At 48.2% G+C, this 20125-nt stretch overlaps 1 protein-coding gene across 1 annotated transcript; it reads right to left on the bottom strand.

Moving 5' to 3' along the window:
* Positions 1-2278: 2278 nt before the first annotated feature.
* KCNF1 (potassium voltage-gated channel modifier subfamily F member 1) lies at positions 2279-5242 on the bottom strand. Its single transcript, XM_085610698.1, has one exon. The coding sequence runs from the start codon at positions 4668-4670 to the stop codon at positions 3201-3203; it is 1470 nt and encodes a 489-aa protein (XP_085466824.1). The 5' UTR covers positions 4671-5242; the 3' UTR covers positions 2279-3200.
* Between the last annotated feature and the right edge of the window lie 14883 nt (positions 5243-20125).

Below are 20125 nucleotides of genomic sequence, written 5' to 3' on the forward strand. Positions count from 1 at the left end.
ATGTTCATGTATATACAGTATTATTTTGTCAGGCTTTATATTTGTCACACTAACTGATGATTCTTAAGCTATAGTTGCATATCTGCTACACCATCACCAAGTAGCCTCTACATGCAAACATACAATAACGGTGCATATTTGGCATAATATAGTAGGGCATTCCCAAGGAACTGCTGTACTGCGGTGTGTTGTGTCAATGGTAATGCTGTGAACCTTGAACAGTATTTTGTCATTTACTTTTGCAATGTTTTGATTTTAACACTCTCAATTGATCAGTTCACAGGGAAAGTACCTCTTGACTAAGTTGGCCACAGTGAGAAAATGATGTCTGGCAGTGATTAGCTTTGCTTTCCGACTTGGGGCTCTTAGAGTTTGGTGGAGCTGGTCATGCATCACAAAGTGGCAGGTGTCGTATCTGCCCTAGTTAGAGTGCCATTGACATCAATGCACTTGTAATACATCCGCCACTTTTGGGCAGATATCTCTCATCTACCCAACTTTAAATAAGTCCCTTGGTCCCCATCTTGGAAGGCAGAGAACACTCTGAATTAAGGACTCACTTTTCTTGGAAGTCCTGAAGTTCATATCCTCCAAGCACAAAAACAAACATGCAAAGAGGCGGCAACATCACCTTGGTACTCTCCGTCTTCTGACTAAGAACCCACCTGCCCATCTCTGCTGGAAAGGTCTAGAAACTCACCTAGTCATGTTAAACAACCTAGAACACCATAGCACATTATTAACCACTCTGGTCTCTCTGTTTCTTACCTCGGTTTCTGTTTAGTGATGTGACACTCAGGGTGAGGTAGAACAACTGTTAAACAAGTAAATAACAAGGAGATGAGTTCTTTCTCTGACGATCAACTGGTATGGGAAATATTCTGTGGACTCAAACTGGTCCAAAGCTGTGGGTAATTCAATGCCTCTATGAAGTCACTTTTAAAAAAACAGCCACCAGTCGCATTCACGACTATTGCTACATGAGCCACTGCTAGCCAGCCTCCATGGGCACTGTTCCAAGGGGGTGCCATATACTGCTCCTCAAAGTGTTAGATATGGCACCACCACCAGGGGAAGGGGCTGGAGAAATGTCCCTGACTGAAACCAACAGAAGTGATGTGATAGTTTCTATTAATTGACACACAGGAAGCTGTCCCTGCTTGTGACATACAGCAGATTGTGCCCCCACTGTATGTCTGTCCAGCAGCATCGCTTACCACCGGGTATCTTTGGAGAACAGGCATCTCTACAGAAAGTGCCTACAACATCTGGAGAAATCAATAAAAAAACACACACATGGACGGAGAGTATGTTTTACAAATGCATACATGCTTCCCGCACACGCTGGAACAGACTGTACAAAGCTGACAGGCAAGCGGCAGGTTGGCCTGCAGACTGCATACGCCTGGAAAGATATGGGTGATTACAATTTACATAGAGCATGGGACAGGAAAGGACATTGGTTTGATTTTGACCTGGTGCAATGATCCGCCTCCTGCTGCAATGTGTTACTCAGAGAGGATTCAGACAGCAGGTTAGAGGGGCCTGTGCACTATTTAGAGGACTCGTGGATAATGACAAATTTTGTACTTAAATCTCCTGGTACAGCTGTGGGCATTAACTGATGACTGACGTATGCATATCCAACACTACCAGTGGCTCGAATATACACAACGATCAGCTTGTCGTGCATATCAATCACCCGGTGGTTTGAATAATAACTCTCTGTTATTTCACTTGTGAGACAACGTATATTTTATGTGTCAGACAAACCGGAAAGGCACTTTGGCAACGCAATTAAATACGGGGGCTTCAGAACCCTACCAAGAACGCATCGCGCTGAGACATACATTGCAGATAGCAAAAACAACATTAACTTGAAAGTCATCGCACCCGCTGTCAAGCTTTCCATTTCCTGCAATGGTTAATGTTTTTCCAGTGTTATGTTTTTATCGCAGGGCAACACGTCTACAGCAGCTCATACGGTGATATCTTCTTGGAAAAAAACTTCTGTATTTTATTGCCTCAGGGGAAGTGTCACAGGCGACAGCTCAGTGCAAATGAACATTAACAACAGCCCCACACAATCATGCCTAAATTAAGTTTTGCATTTTGAAGCTACTACCGCAAACAAGCAAAAAAATCACATACCAAGTGAATTTGGTAACAAGTGCAACTTGTAACAGTCACCTGATAACGTGAGGTTTTTCAGTGTTTGTAGCTTGTTGGACATATTTTCGCATTAAACAAATAATATAGCCGAAACAGTCTTTTTTTACACTGCACTAGAATGCATTTTTATTAAAGGTTAGGGGATATCATGTTAAATTAATCAAATAAAAACATACAAACATTGTATTCAAAATGTTCTTTGTACCTCACACCAGGCTGCGGTTTCTTGTTTGCACTGCCTCGCTCGCGCACACCCATCTGCCTTATCAAGAGCAGGGAATGGACCACACATCGCTGCGCTATTGTTAAATGAAAGGAAGATTGTGTGTGGCTGCTTCACACGAGAATGAACAATGGTTATCGAGATAGCATCGTTTTCAAAGCTGTCTTCTGATAAGCAGGCAGATGGCCACATTCTTTGGCAATCAATCTTTGGCAAAAATGTCAGAAAACACGAATATGAATCTGAGGCTATTTGTACATTTTTTCTTAGTGTGTGCTTTTTATTCGCAAAACACTTCATCATAATCTAGGAATTTACCTTTGAGGTGGTTGCCATAGGAATATCATTGGCCCAATTTCCCACATGTTGTTTAATGTGATCGACAACCTCCCAGAGACATTAAATAACATTTGTCTTGAAAATATGTATACCCTTCCCCGAAGGGAGCATCGCGAGAGGCACGGTCAGCTGGGAACCTCTGAGCATGTACCTACACGTTGATCTGCAGTGCTCCACGGAGAGGAAGAGCTTTCTTGTAGACTGGTCTTCCAAGTTTGGACTCTGAAACGTTTCCAAGAACACTCGAAGGTCTGATGAACTCTCACAACGCCTTCGCCTACATTTCAAATCTCAGATGAGCACCATAGGTCCTTACCACAAGATACTACAGAATCCTTGGCCACAATCCAGTCTGCGCCTCTGAAAGAAAAGACACTTAGCAGGGCAGTGAAGTGTGCATTCATACCTAGTGGCCATCGTTCACTAGTCTGTGTCCCCAGTCACCCGTCCGCCAGACAGCCGCGCACTACTTGCAACTCTGGAGTCTGGTCCTGCAGGGTTTCTCATCCGACAGCAGAGGGATGAAGGTGTCACTGTGAGATAGCTTCATGCTGCTGCTCCAGGCCGGGATGCCCTTGCCTTCCCTCTCAGGCACGTCACCATGGAGCTCATGCTCAGAGTCTCCATGACTACTCTCACCCTGATGGAGCTCCATCAGTTCCAGCTCGTGCTTGGCCGCCGTTTCCAGTACTCGCTGCTTGTTGTAGTACTTGACAAAGTTGTTGATGATGGGGTGGATGGGTAGCGCGATGGCGATGACTCCACACAGGAAACTGATGGCTGCATTCAGTTTCCCTAATGTTGTTTTGGGATAGATGTCTCCATACCCAACCGTAGTCATCGTTATGATGGCCCACCAAAAGGACTGAGGGATGCTCTTAAACAAGGTGTCCGGGTGACTCTGTTCCATGGTGTAACCCACGGCTGAGAAGACAAAAATGCCGACAGCCAAGTACATGAGAAGCAGCCCGAGCTCCTTGAAGCTACTTTTGAGCGCATATGTCAGAGTTTGAAGCCCTGATGAGTGGCGCGCTAGTTTGAAAATCCGTGCAATTCTCATGATTCTTAGGGCTTGGATGGCTTGCTGCACATTTGTTAGCTCCATCAAAGTGGCCCCTAAGTGTGTCAAGATCAGACTGACATAGAATGGCAGAATGGCCAAGGCATCAATAATATTCATGAACGACAGAGCAAAGTGTAGTTTGTTCGGGGAGGAGATAAGGCGCAGGACATACTCAAGAGTGAACCAACCAATGCAGGCTGTCTCAATGCTGTCCAGCACGGGGTGCTCCATGCGGTTCCCCTCCGCGTCCTCCACCTGGAGCTCGGGGATTGTCCCAACACACATGACCACAGAAGAGATGAGAATGAAGAGAAAGGATAAAACAGCGACGACCCTAGCTGGAAACGACGACTCTGGCTTCTCGATGAACTTCCAGATGTACTTCTGGCATCGCTTCCAGCGGCTTTCGGTGGTGTCCACCCCTAGGTCATCCAGGATGGTCTGCACCCTGAGCGCGATCTCTTCCATCTCCTCCTTCTTCTCGCTGAGCAGACTCTTGCAGCAGTCATCCAGCAGGTCCAGGTTGACTCTCCAGAACTCCATCTCGTTCTGGAAGCAGAGCGGGCAGATCCCCTTCTTCATGTGCACCTCCCCGAAGTAATAGAGGTCGAGGATGCACTTGAAGACATCTGGGTCTCTGTCGAAGTAAAATTCTTTCTTGCCAGGGTCGTAGTCGTCACAAACAGAAAATATGGCATCATACCCCCCAGAGACACAGTCCACCAGCTCAGCCAGGCGGGTGTCCGGGTATCGGTTCAGGATGTCTCCGTAGAAAATGTGCCGCATCCCCCCGACATTGACCAGGATTTCCACGTCGTCGCTGCCTTCGGATCCTTCACTCTCCAGCTCCTCGAAGGTGGAACTGCCCATCATGTTTGTGCGGAACTGTTAATGTCCTATTTCTTTCCAGTTCTTGTCAGCGGGTGGTCTTTGTTCGAGCAATTTAAAGCAAGCCAGGCATCTCCCCGCAAACATCGAGGCAGACGAGAAGCGCTCCACCTGCAGCAGGGAAGCTGGCAACTTGTAAGCGCTTACACTGTGCAGACGAAATGCAACAAGCTGCATTCAGGGAACATGAGAACTCAAACGAAAGACAGACGAGCATTTTTTTTTCTTGCTTCTTTTAAACTCCAAGGAAGACAGAACTAAAGTAAAGTCACACTGTGCTGGAGAGCCGGGTTCCTCTTAGATTTTGTTAGGTCCATGGGAGCGCTTACCTCAAGAGCTATTAGTCAAATCATATAATAAAATCCCGCCAAAAACAAGGAGGATTTCAGCAGCCGGCAAAAACGAACACTGCCTTCGGGTGAGCATACCAAACTCAAAGAAAGTTCCTCCGAAGTCCTGGCCGATTCCAAGGTCTCTTCAGTGCCAAATTAAGAGTCGCACGCTCCAATTGTCTGTGTCTGGAAGTTCGCTGAGAATGAGCCCCTGCCTGCCTTTCTGCAGCTAGTCTTTCGCTAAACACAAAGGGAATTCCAGACTGACGTAGATTTTCAAAAGACACAGCGCCCTCCAGCGGTTGCTTATAGCGAACCAGAAGTAACCAGAGCAGCAGAAAAACAACCTTGTTTTCAGAGATCGACTGTCGAGCTTTTTTACATAGCAGCTTATCTTTCTTCTTCTGTATTTGTATGTTCTGCGCGCAGGGTTTATTAATTGGAATTTTTAGCCTTTAGGGTGTGCCTCCTTTCACTGTTTTTTTCTTTTAGTAATGCAGTTGTTTGAGACAGTGATCGAAGTGGACGAGATCGGAGGGGCACGGCGTACCAACTTTTTTAATTTAAGGAAAATAGTTCTCCTACTTTCTGTGAAAAGATAACCTACAGGGACGATAAATACCAAGAGCTGAAATACTTGAACTGCAATGTAAGGCAGGGAGCCTCCTGTGCTGAAACCGAGAGAGGGGCAGACAGTTAACCCCTTCGCTGCTAGGCCTTTTCCACTCCTGTGCTAAGCCTTTTTTGGGCTATTTGGGGGTAGTGCGCGCTTAGGCCCCTGTAACTTTTTGACCACATTAGGTATCCACGCCAAATTTGCGTCCTTTTCTTCCAACATCATGGGGATTCTAAAGGTACCCAGGGAATGTGGATTTTCCTAGAGGGTTCCCAGAAATTAGTCAAAATACACCAACATTTTGTTTTTTTTGTGAAAAATGGGAAAAACGGGTTGCAAATGAAAGCGTCTGGGTTTTTCTTTGCAAATGGTATCAAAAAAGGGTTTATGGAGCTGAAATCACCATTTCTCCAGCTTTTAGGGAATGACAGAATTTTGTCAGAAAACTAACATTTTTTACACAGTTTTGGCATTTTTCTGGGACATACCCTATTTTTGCTATTTTTTGTGCTTTCAACCTCCTTACAGTTAATGGTAGAAATGGGTACAAAAGCAATAATGGATCCTGGAAAGCTAAACATTTTTGAAAAGTAGATAAAATTCTGAATTCAGCAACGGGTCATTTGTGTAGTTACATCAAGGTTTCTTTATAGAAACTACCAGTTAAATATAGGAAAAATTAAAAATTAGTTGAAAAAAGCAGCCTTTTGAGTCAACGTTTTCACCTGTAACTTCTTCCAATTATGACATCTCATTGAAAACAATGTACCGTTACATCCGCCGGACCTTCCTGGTTGTGGGGATATATAGGACTTGTAGGTTCACCAAGAGCCCAACGAACCCAGAGTAAAAAACTGAGCAGCATTTTGTAATGGTCTTCTATTATGTTCCGGGTATATAGCAATTATTGTGGGAAAATGTATACATGGAAACATCGGTATGAAAAACACCTATGTATTTCTGATCAGGGAACAAATTACAGAGTTTAGAAACAGTGCATATTTGCACATTTTCGAAATTGGGAATACTCATACTAGCATGAGAATTATTGGTCATTTTTCAAAAAGACTTTTTTTTTACACAATGTCTTTCATTTGGAAGGGAGAAATGCATCACAAATCAATAGGTAATAACAGTTGCTTTACAAATCTGAACTACCCTAAGTCTCCCGATAAAAATGGTACCTCACTTGTGTGGGTAGGCATAGTGCCCACGACAGGAAGTGGCTCAAAACCTAACGTGAACACACCACATTTTCACAATGAAAATTTACACATTTTTTGCGAAGAGTCTAGCTGTAGTTTTTTAACCCTAGCTCTGCCGGCACCTAGGGAAGCCTAGCAAACCTATACATTTCTGAAAACTAGACACCCAGGGAAAGCCAGGATGGGGTGACTTGACTGCCTCCCACCATGATCTGTTACCCAGAATTCCTTGCAAACCTAAAAAATTGACAAAAAAAACAAATTTTCCCCATATTTCTGTGGTGGAAAGTTCTGGAATCTGCGTGAATCCATCAATTTCCACCCACCCCGTGTTCCCCAAAGTCTTACGAGAAAAATGGTACCTCACTTGTGCAGGTTGGCCTACTGCCCGCGACAGGAAATGGCACAAAATGCAATGTGGTCACACCTAAATTTTGCAGTAAAAAATGACCCTTTTTTGGCAAAGTGCCTAGCTGTAGTTTTTGAACCCTAGCTCTACCGGCACCTTGTGAAACCTAGCAAACCTATACATTTTTGAAAACTAGACACCCAGGGGAATCCAGGATGGGGTGACTTAACTGCCTCCCACCAATATCTGTTACCCAGAATCCCTTGCAAACCTAAACAATTGACAAAAAATCACATTTTCCCCACATTTCTGTGGTGGAAAGTTCTGGAATCTGCGTGGATCCACAAATTTCCACCCACCCCGTGTTCCCCAAAGTCCTACGAGAACAATGGTACCTCACATGTGCGGGTCGGCCTAGTGCCCGTGACAGGAAACGGAGCAAAACGCAACGTGGTCACACCTCAATTTTGCAGTGAAAAATGACCTTTTTGTTGCAAAGTGCCTAGCTGTAGTTTTTGAACCCTAGCTCTGCCGGCACCTAGGGAAACCTAGCAAACCTATATATTTCTGAAAACTAGATACCCAGGGGAATCCAGGATGGGGTGACTTGAGTGCCTCCCACCAGGGTCTGTAACCCAGAATCCCTTGCAAACGTAAAACATTGACAAACAAAACACATTTTCCCCACATTTCTATGATGGAAAGTTCTGGAATCTGCATGGATCCACAAATTTCCACCCACCCCGCGTTCCCCAAAGTCCTACGAGAAAAATGGTACCTCACTTGTGCAGGTCGGCCTAGTGCCCGCGACAGGAAACGGCACAAAACGCAACGTGGTCACACCTCAATTTTGCAGTGAAAAATTACCCTTTTTTGGCAAAGTGACTAGCTGTAGTTTTTGAACACTAGCTCTGCCGGCACCTAGGGAAACCTAGCAAACCTATATATTTTTGAAAACTAGACACCCAGGGGAATCCAGGATGGGGTGACTTGAGTGCCTCACACCAGGGTCTGTTACCCAGAATCCCTTGCAAACCTAAAAAACTGACAAAAAAACACATTTTCCCCACATTTCTAAGATGGAAAGTTCTGGAATCTGCGTGGATCCACAAATTTCCACCCACCCCGCATTCCCCAAAGTCCTACGAGAACAATGGTACCTCACTTGTGCGGGTCGGCCTAGTGCCCGCAACAGGAAACGGCGCAAAACGCAACGTGGTCCCACCTCAATTTTACAGTGAAAAATGACCCTTTTTTGGCAAAGTGACTAGCTGTAGTTTTTGAACCCTAGCTCTGCCGGCATCTAGGGAAACCTAGCAAACCTATATATTTTTGAAAACTAGACACCCAGGGAAATCCAGGATGGGGTGACTTGAGTGCCTCCCACCAGGGCCTGTTACCCAGAATCCCTTGCAAACCTAAAAAATTGACAAAAAAAACACATTTTCCCCACACTTCTATGATGGAAAGTTCTGTAATCTGCGTGGATCCACAAATTTCCACCCACCCCGCATCCCCCAAAGTCCTACGAGAAAAATGGTACCTCACTTGTGCGGGTCGGCCTAGTGCCCGTGACAGGAAACGGCACAAAACGCAACGTGGTTACACCTCAATTTTGCAGTGAAAAATGACCCTTTTTTGGCAAAGTGACTAGCTGTAGTTTTTGGACCCTAGCTCTGCCGGCACCTAGGGAAACCTAGCAAACCTATATATTTCTAAAAACTAAACACCCAGGGGAATCCAGAATGGGGTGACTTGAGTGCCTCCCACCAGGGCCTGTTACCCAGAATCCCTTGCAAACCTAAAATATTGACAAAAAAACACATTTTCCGCACATTTCTATGATGGAAAGTTCTGGAATCTGCGTGGATCCACAAATTTCCACCCACCCCGCGTTCCCCAAAGTCCTACGAGAAAAATGGTACCTCACTTGTGCGGGTCGGCCTAGTGCCCGCGGCAGGAAACGGCGCAAAACGCGACGTGGTCACACCTCAATTTTGCAGTGAAAGATGACCTTTTTTTTGCAAAGTGCCTAGCTGTAGTTTTTGAACCCTAGTTCTGCCGGCACGCAGGGAAACCTACCAAACCCACATATTTCTGAAAACTAGACACCTGGCGGCTTCCAGGGAGGTATGGCTTGCGCGGATCTCCCAACGTTTCCTTACCCAGAATCCCCTGCAAACCTCAATTTTATCTGAAAAAAATCACTTTTTTCACACATTTTGGTGTGGGAAAGTTGTGGCATCACCGGGCTCACACAAATTTACCACCACCCAGCGTTCCCCCAGGTCTCCCGGTAAAAATGGTGCCTCACTTATGTGGGAGGCCCAGGTACCCGCGACAGGCAAGGGCCCAAAACGTAGTGAGGCAACATCAAAATGGCCTATTGCAAAACCACCTGGTTTTGCAAGGGGGGTCACTTGGGTTTTTGGCCCGGTGCTTGGCGGCCATCTAGGGAAACCCACCAAACCCATACATTTCTGAAAACTAAACACCCAGAGGAATCTAGGATGGGGTGACTTAACTGCCTCCCACCATGATCTGTTACCCAGAATCCCTTGCAAACTTAAAAAATTGACAATAAAAACACATTTTCCCCACATTTCTGTGGTGGAAAGTTCTGGAATCTGCGTGGATCCATAAATTTCCACCCACCCCGTGTTCCCCAAAGTCTTAGGAGAAAAATGGTACCTCACTTGTGCAGGTTGGCCTACTGCCCGCGACAGGAAATGGCACAAAATGCAATGTGGTCACACCTCAATTTCGCAGTGAAAAATGACCCTTTTTTGGCAAAGTGCCTAGCTGTAGTTTTTGAACCCTAGCTCTGCCGGCACATAGGGAAACCTAGCAAACCTATATATTTTTGAAAACTAGACACCCAGGATCCAGGATGGGGTGACTTGACTGCCTCTCACCATGATCTGTTACCCAGAATCCCTTGCAAACTTAAAACATTGACAAAACACACATTTTCCCCACATTTCTGTGGTGGAAAGTTCTGGAATCTGCGTGGATCCACAAATTTCCACCCACCCCGCGTTCCTCAAAGTCCTACGAGAAAAATGGTACCTCACTTGTGCGGGTCGGCCTAGTGCCCGTGACAGGAAACGGCGCAAAACGCAACGTGGTCACACCTCAATTTTGCAGTGAAAAATGACCCTTTTTTTTGCAGAGTGCCTAGCTGTAGTTTTTGAACCCTAGCTCTGCCGGCACCTAGGGAAACCTAGCAAACCTATATATTTCTGAAAACTAGATACCCAGGGGAATCCAGGATGGGATGAATTGAGTGCCTTCCAGGGTCCCAGGGTCTGTTACCCAGAATCCCTTGCAAACATAAACAATTGTAAAAAAAAACACATTTTCCCCATATTTCTGTGATGGAAAGTTCTGGAATCTGCGTGGATCCACAAATTTCCACCCACCCGGCGTTCCCCAAAGTCCTACTAGAAAAATGGTACCTCACTTGTGCGGGTCGGCCTAGTGACCGCGACAGGAAACGGCGCAAAACGCAACATGGTCACACCTCAATTTTGCAGTGAAAAATGACCCTTTTTTGGCAAAGTGACTAGCTGTAGTTTTTTAACCCTAGCTCTGCCGGCACATAGGGAAACCTAGCAAACCTATATAGTTTTGAAAACTAGACACCCAGGGGAATCCAGGATGGGGTGACTTGAGTGCCTCCCACCAGGGTCTGTTACCCAGAATCCCTTGCAAACCTAAAAAATTGACAAAAAAACAAATTTTCCTCACATTTCTATGATGGGAAGTTCTGGAATCTGCGTGGATCCACAAATTTCCACCCACCCCGCATTCCCCAAAGTCCTACAAGAAAAATGGTACCTCACTTGTGCAGGTCGGCCTAGTGCCCGCGACAGGAAACGGCACAAAACGCAACGTGGTCACACCTCAATTTTGCAGTGAAAAATGACCCTTTTTTGGCAAAGTGACTAGCTGTAGTTTTTGAACCCTAGCTCTGCTGGCACCTAGGGAAACCTAGCAAACCTATATATTTTTGAAAACTAGACAACCAGGGGAATCCCGGATGGGTTGACTTGAGTGCCTCCCACCAGGGTCTGTTACCCAGAATCCCTTGCAAACCTAAACAATTGACAAAAAAACACATTTTCCCCACATTTCTATGATGGAAAGTTCTGGAATCTACGTTGATCCACAAATTTCCACCCACCCCGCGTCCCCCAAAGTCCTACGAGAAAAATGGTACCTCACTTGTGCGGGTCGGCCTAGTGCCTGCGACAGGAAACGGCGCAAAACGCAACGTGGTCACACCTCAATTTTGCAGTGAAAAATGACCTTTTTTTTGCAAAGTGCCTAGCTGTAGTTTTTGAACCCTAGTTCTGCCGGCACGTAGGACAACCTACCAAACCCACACATTTCTGAAAACTAGACACCCGGCGGCTTCCAGGGAGGTATGGCTTGCGTGGATCCCCCAACGTTTCCTTACCCAGAATCCCCTGCAAACCTCAATTTTAGCTGAAAAAAATCACTTTTTTCACACATTTTGGTGTGGGAAAGTTGTGGCATCACTGGGCTCACACAAATTTACCACCACCCAGCGTTCCCCTACGGTAAAAATGGTGCCTCACTTGTGTGGGAGGACCAAGTACCCGTGAGAGGCAAGGGCCCAAAACGTAGTGAGGCGACATCAAAATGGCCTATCGCAAAACCACCTGGTTTTGCAAGGGGGTCACTTGGGTTTTTGGCCCGGTGCTCGGCGGCCATCTAGGGAAAACTATCAAACCCATACATTTCTGAAAACTAGACACCCGGGGGCTTCCAGGGAGGTATGGCTTGCGTGGATCCCCCAACGTTTCGTTACCCAGAATCCCCTACAAACCTTCATTTTAGCTGAAAAAAACAATGTTTTCACAGGTTTTGGTGTGGGAAAGTTGTGGCATCACCGGGCTCACACAAATTTACCACCACCCAGCATTCCCCCAGGTCTCCCGGTAAAAATGGTGCCTTACTTGTGTGGGAGGCCCAAGTACCCGCGACAGGCAAGGGCCCAAAACGTAGTGAGGTGACATCAAAATGGCCTATCGCAAAACCACCTGGTTTTGGAAGGGGGGTCACTTGGGTTTTTGGCCCGGTGCTCGGCGGCCATCTAGGGAAACCTACCAAACCCATACATTTCTGAAAACTAGACACCCGGGGGCTTCCAGGGAGGTATGGCTTGCGTGGATCCCCCAGCGTTTCCTTACCCAGAATCCCCTGCAAACCTCAATTTTAGCTGAAAAAATCACTTTTTTCACACATTTTGGAGTGGGAAAGTTGTGGCATCACCGGGCTCACACAGATTTCCCACCACCCAGCGTTCCCCCAGGCCCGGTGATGTCACTTGGGGGTTCTCATCACTAAGACGGAAAAATGTGGACAGCCCATCAGCATTGGCGTGTGCTATACCAGGGCGGTGTTCCACCGTAAAGTAAATACCCTGTAGGCAAATAGACCACCTCAACAACTATGGATTCTCACCCCTCATCTGCATCAACCATCTGAGGGGCCTGTGGTCTGTCTGAACCCGGAAGTGAGTCCCAAACAGGTATGGTCTCAGCTTCCTCAGTGCCCAGACCACAGCAAATGCCTCACGCTCAATTGCACTCTACCTCTGTTCCTGTGGAAGTAACCTCCTACTAATGAAGGCTACCAGTTGGTCTAGGCCCTCTTCATTGCTCTGTGACAGAGCAGCCCCCACACCATGCTCTGAAGCGTCTGTCTGGACAACAAATTCTTTTGAAAAGTTGGGCGCCTGAAGTATAGGTGCTGTGCACATGGTAGTCTTCAGGGCATCAAAAGCTTCCTGACAGGTGTCAGTCCAGTTCACAATCTTTGGCTGCTTCTTAGAAGTCAGCTCAGTCAAGGGTGCAACAATGTTGCCATACCCCTTGACAAACCTCCTGTAATAACCTGTGAGTCCTAAAAAGGCTCTCACCTGTGTGTTGGGTTTTGGGGGTTCCCAAGCCAAGATGGTTTCAATCTTGGGCTGTAGGGGGGCCACCTGGCCACTTGCAACCTGGTGTCCCCAGTACACCACAGAACCCTGCTCAATCTGGCACTTACTTGCCTTGACTGTGACGCCTGCCCTTTCGCAGTGCCATCAACACTTCCCAGAGGTGGCGCAGGTGGTCCTCCCATGAGGAACTAAACACTGTAATGCCATCCAGGTAGGCAGCACTGAAATCTTCCAGCCCAACCAACACCCTGTTGACCAACCGCTGAAAGGTGGCAGGGGCATTCTTCATCCCAAAGGGCATCACCCTGAACTGGTAGTTCCCATCCGGTGTGGAGAATGCTGTCCTCTCCTTGGCCCCATCAGTCAAGGCGATCTGCCAAAACCCAGACGTCAAATCAAACGTGCTGAGGTACCGTGCAGCCCCTAGCCGATCTATGAGCTCATCAGCTCTGGGGATGGGGTGCGCGTCAATCTGCGTGACTGAATTGAGACCTCGGTAGTCCACGGAGAACCGAAGTTCTGCGGTGGCACCAGGCGCTGAAGCTTTTGGTACCAAGACCACTGGCCTGGATCAAGGGCTGCTAGAGGACTCAATCACCCCTAAAGCAAACATTTTGGAAACCTCCTCCTTAATGTATGCCCTAACCCAGTCAGTGACTTGTTAAGCCTTGTGCTTAACAGGAGAACTGACTCCAGTGTCCACTTCATGGACACACCAATCAGTGACACTAGGCACCAGGGAGAACAGATCACTGAATTGCCCCAACAGTTGGCGACAATCACTCTGCTGCTCAGGGGTCAGTGTGGTGGAGAGGACCACACCCTCCACTGACCCATCTTGCTCCTTTGCACACAGGAGGTCAGGAAGAGGCTCACTCTCCTCCTCCATCCCAGCATCTGTGGCCAGGAACATGCCCACTTCGGACCTCTCAAAGTGGGGCTTCAGGCGGTTGATATGCAGGACCCGCAAGGGGTTCCTGGGAGACTGCAAGTCCACCAAGTAGGTAACAGGACTCTTGCGCTCCACCACCTCAAATGGTCTGGTCCACTTATTTTGGAGTGCACAGGGCTCCACTGGGACAATGACCCTAACCTTTTGACCAGGCTGAAACTCAATCAGAGTGGCATCCTGATCGTGCCAACGTTTCATCTCTTCCTGGCTGGGTTCCAGATTTGCCTCAGCAAGCTTTCTGAAACGCCGAGTCTGGTTCCTGAAGGCCAGCATGTAACTAAACACATCCTGGGGAGATTGCTCCCAGCCTTCCTTGACCAGACTCAGAGGCCCTCTTACCGGGTGACCATAGAGCAGTTCAAAGGGGATGAACCCTAGGGAATTCTGTGGCACCTCACGGTCAGCAAACAATAGGCATGGCAAGAAAAGGTCCCACTTACGCCTCATGGACTCTTCGAGGCCCATAATCAATCATGCCTTTGAGGGTCCGGTTGAATCTCTCAACCAGCTCATTACCTTGGGGGTGGTAAGGGGTGGTAAACTTATAAATTACCCCACACTCCTCCCACAGAGACTTCATATATTTGGAAATGAAGTTAGTACCCCTATCAGACACCACCTCTCTGGGAACCCCACATGGGAGAAAATCCCCATCAGTGCACGTCCCACCACGGGGGCCGTCACTGTCCGGAGTGGGATGGCTTCAGGGTACCGGGTGGCATGGTCCACCAAGACCAGGATGAACCTGTTGCCCATGGCTGTCTTGGGATCCAGAGGCCCCACAATGCCAATGCCCACTCGCTCGAATGGGGTACTGACAACTGGAAAGGGCTGGAGTGGGGCTTTGATCTTCCCCCCACTTTTCCCACTTGCCTGGCAAGTTTCACATGACCTGCAGTGAGCATCTGAGCTCCTGCGCATCTGGGGCCAATAAAAGTGGGTGACCAGCCTCTCGAAGGTCTTTGTCTGCCCCAGATGTCCTGCCAATGGCATATCATGAGCCAACCCCAATAGGAAGGATCTGAAGCACTGGGGTACCACCAGCACACGGGCTGACCCAGGCTCAGCAACCTTAGGCTCGCTGTAAAGGAGGTCATTCTACCAATAGATCAGATGTGACCCTGACTGATCATCTGCTGCCATGGACCAAGTGGTCATGCACGCCCACTCAGGCAGACTGAACATTTCCAGGTGAGATATCCTCTCCACCGTAGCCCATGGGAAGTTCTCTAGATCGTTGCCCAATAGACAGTCTACCGGCATGGCTGGCCTCACAGCTAGTTGAAGAGTTCCTGAGACGCCGCCTACTCAAAGGGAACTTGAGCCACCTCACACTGGCTCTCAGAGTTGTCTGCTGACACACCTGGGCAGAATGCATGGGGGACAACCTGCTCTTGGGACACCAACCGGGAGCTGACAGCAGTCACACTAGCTCCTGTGTCCCTCAGAGCCTCCAGCCTATGGCCATTGATGGTCACCCACTGCCTGTACTTCTTAGTGTTATCAGGCAGCGTGGGGTTAGGGACCTTCTCAAAGTTTACTAGCGAGACAAGGGTCAACTCTACCGGATCCCACCCACCTTGGTCACCCATCTCCTCCCCTCCCAGGGCTACACTAGCAAGCTGGTGGGTTGGTGCACGGGGTGGTGCATTGAGGTCCCTCTGGGGACACTGGGGATCATAATACCGGTGGCCCACTTGACGACACTTTAAACAAGTAAGGGGTCCCCTATGAACAGGCCTACCTGGCGGGGGCACTGGCTTCTTCTCAGGGGGAGACTGGGACACCGCTCCTTGGTTCCCTTGGGAATTACTTTAGGGCCCTCTCTGGAACTCCCTCTGTTTACCCCTGTCCCTCCACTTTTCTGCTGGGGACCCTGCCCACCTTTGGCGAAGTCTCCCACATGACTCTTGCGAACCCGGGTGCTCACCCAGCAGTCCGCCTCCTCAGCAAGCTTCCTAGGGTTAGTTAGTTTGCTACCAATAAGGTGCTGGCGTAGCTATGGAAAACAGTTACTAGCTAAATGCTCCCCACGCAAACAAATCACACAGTTGCTCAAAAGTTTTCACTTTGCTACCTTTTACCCAGCGATCCATTTCTCTGCCAACAAAGACACATATTCAACCCAAGTGGTGCCCTCTAACTTCTTACAGGTTCTAAATCTCTGCCTGTACATTTCTGGGGTCAAACCATATCGTGTCATCAAGGTCATATGGGCATACACCTTCCTGCTCTCTTCAGGCAGATCCAAGAGGGTATCCCTCCCATCACTCACAAAGCGTCCCCACAATCCCGCTCCCCAATCCTTCTCAGGGACCCGTGGGACACCACTGCTAACTCGTAGGTGGCAAACCATTCCCCAATATCCTCACTCTTATGGAAATCCTTGATGACATCCTTGGGTATATAAACTCTACTCTCGGTAGGTACTAAAGGTATGCTACCACCAGAGGGGGAGATCTCTATAAACTCTCAGCCTTGATCTCCAGCTCACTCAATACTCTCTCATGCTCCAGTTTCATTTTCTCAAGTTCAAATGCCAATCTGTTATTCTCAATATCCAACTTTTTACTCTCTAAGTCCTTCTAATTTGGCCATCTCCAAACTGTGCCTCCTATCTCTCTCCCTGTCCTCCATCTCTTCTGGAGACAGGCTCTTTGAGGACACACTAGTACCTAGACTGGAAAGTGCTTTACCTCCCACTAAATCTACTTTGTCATCCTGCTGCCCTCCAGCATTCTGTCCCCCATCCATAGGCTCTCCCCCATTCCCAGGGGACACCCTCACCTCTAACCAGGCCTTTAGCGCCTTCTGATACTCCTTCCTAGAGAGACCTGCAATAGGGATGGTGAATTGCTTGCAAAAAGACTTTAGCTGTTTGGCAGTGTAAGTTTCTAACCTCTCTTCCTCAAAGGTGAGATGCTCCGAAGCATTGGGAGTTGGCTTACCCATTGTAGAAATAACTGCCAATTACGATCAAAAATAGAACAAAATCAAAAACGTATGTGGTTGCGTTTAGGTCTGCACTCACTAGTAGTGTACACCAGTTATTGTATGTGGATCACAAATGCAAGTCCTGATCCTCACCGCTGACCACCAATGTTAGAAATGGGGATCTCTAGTTGGCAGCGGCTGGCGCCAATGTCCAAATAGGGATCCATCTTCCTAAGTCAGAGTAAGGGGGCTACACCCTTTGATAACTCCTGCTCAACCCTGTGGTAACATAGCACGAGCAGACAGGCCTATCTCAGAGGCAGTGTGTGAAGCATTTATAAAAATCCGATTGGCCGCACTCTGCTAGTCCTACCAGCGTGTTACCCCAAAGAATTGTGGTCCATGAAGTAGCGTCGGCGGGTACGCCTATGCCAAAAGTTTAAAATGAAAATGAGTGTCACGTTAGCCATCCCTGGACACGTGTTTCGAGGTTGTTGCCTCTCATCAGCAGGGAGTAGGTATGTGTGTAGGGTTGCTGCGTAGGCTGCCAAAAAATATTATCAGGTAAAGTACCACTCAAGGCGCGCGGTGCGTAACCATGGCCTCGTCAGCCCCACCGGCTCAAGGGAGCCTGAATATAAACAAAAATCCGATTGGCCGCACTCTGCTAGTCCTACCAGCGTGTTACCTCAAAGAATTGTGGTCCATGAAGTAGCGTCGGCGGATACGCCTATGCCAAAAGTTTAAAATGAAAATGAGTGTCACGTTAGCCATCCCTGGACACGTGTTTCGAGGTAGTTGCCTCTCGTCAGCAGGGAGTAGGTATGTGTGTAGGGTTGCTGCGTAGGCTGCCAAAAAATATCAGGTAAAGTACCACTCAAGGTGCGCCGGTGCATAGCCATGGGTTCGTCAGCCCCACCGGCTCAAGGGAGCCTGAATATAAACAAAAATCCGATTGGCCGCACTCTGCTAGTCCTACCAGCGTGTTACCCCAAAGAATTGTGGTCCATGAAGTAGCATCGGCGGGTACGCCTATGCCAAAAGTTGAAAATGAAAATGAGTGTCACGTTAGCCATCCCTGGACACGTGTTTCGAGGTAGTTGCCTCTCGTCAGCAGGGAGTAGGTATGTGTGTAGGGTTGCTGCTTAGGCTGCCAAAAAATATTATCAGGTAAAGTACGACTCAAGGCGCGCAGGTGCGTAGCCATGGGCTCGTCAGCCCCACCGGCTCAAGGGAGCCTGAATATAAACAAAAATCCGATTGGCCGCACTCTGCTAGTCCTACCAGCGTGTTACCCCAAAGAATTGTGGTCCATGAAGTAGCGTCGGCGGGTACGCCTATGCCAAAAGTTTAAAATGAAAATGAGTGTCACGTTAGCCATCCCTGGACACGTGTTTCGAGGTAGTTGCCTCTCGTCAGCAGGGAGTAGGTATGTGTGTAGGGTTGCTGCGTAGGCTGCCAAAAAATATCAGGTAAAGTACCACTCAAGGTGCGCCGGTGCGTAGCCATGGGTTCGTCAGCCCCACCGGCTCAAGGGAGCCTGAATATAAACAAAAATCCGATTGGCCGCACTCTGCTAGTCCTACCAGCGTGTTACCCCAAAGAATTGTGGTCCATGAAGTAGCATCGGCGGGTACACCTATGCCAAAAGTTGAAAATGAAAATGAGTGTCACGTTAGCCATCCCTGGACACGTGTTTCGAGGTAGTTGCCTCTCGTCAGCAGGGAGTAGGTATGTGTGTAGGGTTGCTGCTTAGGCTGCCAAAAAATATTATCAGGTAAAGTACGACTCAAGGCGCGCAGGTGCGTAGCCATGGGCTCGTCAGCCCCACCGGCTCAAGAGAGCCTGAATATAAACAAAAATCCGATTGGCCGCACTCTGCTAGTCCTACCAGCGTGTTACCCCAAAGAATTGTGGTCCATGAAGTAGCGTCGGCGGGTACGCCTATGCCAAAAGTTTAAAATGAAAATGAGTGTCACGTTAGCCATCCCTGGACACGTGTTTCGAGGTAGTTGCCTCTCGTCAGCAGGGAGTAGGTATGTGTGTAGGCTTGCTGCGTAGGCTGCCAAAAAATATTATCAGGTAAAGTACCACTCAAGGCGCGCAGGTGCGTAGCCATGGGCTCGTCAGCCCCACCGGCTCAAGGGAGCCTGAATATAAACAAAAATCAGATTGGCCGCACTCTGCTAGTCCTACCAGCGTGTTACCCCAAAGAATTGTGGTCCATGAAGTAGCGTCGGCGGGTACGCCTATTACAAAAGTTTAAAATGAAAATGAGTGTCACGTTAGCCATCCCTGGACACGTGTTTCAAGGTAGTTGCCTCTTGTCAGCAGGGAGTAGGTATGTGTGTAGGGTTGCTGCGTAGGCGTAGGTTTTCACTTAAAACTTTGGGACAGGCATATTCGCCGATGCTACTTCATGGACCACAATGCCTTGGGGTAACACGCTGGTAGGACAAGCAGAGTGCGGCCAATCGGACTTTTGTTTGTATTCAGGCTCCCTTGAGCCGGTGGGGCTGACGAGCCCATGGATCAGCACCTGCGCGCCATGAGTGGTACTTTACCTGAGAATACTTTTTTGGCAGCCTACGCGGCAACCCCACACATATACCTACTCCCTGCTGACGAGAGGCAACTACCTCGAAAACACGTGTCCAGGGATGGCTAACGCGACACTTACTTTCACTTAAAACTTTGGCACAGGCGTATTCGCCGACGCTACTTCATGGACCACAATGCCTTGGGGTACCACGCTGGTAGGACGAGCAGAGTGCGGCCAATCGGACTTTTGTTTGTATTCAGGCTCCCTTGAGCCGGTGGGGCTGACGAGCCCATGGATCAGCACCTGCGCGCCATGAGTGGTACTTTACCTGAGAATACTTTTTTGGCAGCCTACGCGGCAACCCCACACATATACCTACTCCCTGCTGACGAGAGGCAACTACCTCGAAACACGTGTCCAGGGATGGCTAACGCAACACTTACTTTCACTTAAAACTTTGGCACAGGCGTATTCGCCGACGCTACTTCATGGACCATAATGCCTTGGGGTAACACGCTGGTAGGACGAGCAGAGTGCGG

The sequence above is a fragment of the Triturus cristatus genome, chromosome 6 (genome assembly GCF_964204655.1).
Source record: "Triturus cristatus chromosome 6, aTriCri1.1, whole genome shotgun sequence".
Taxonomy (NCBI): Eukaryota; Metazoa; Chordata; class Amphibia; order Caudata; family Salamandridae; genus Triturus; species Triturus cristatus.

Bases quoted from the DNA above. Each gene is read 5' to 3' on its own strand.
- KCNF1 (XM_085610698.1), bottom strand. From the start codon at position 4,670: ATGATGGGCAGTTCCACCTTCGAGGAGCTGGAGAGTGAAGGATCCGAA.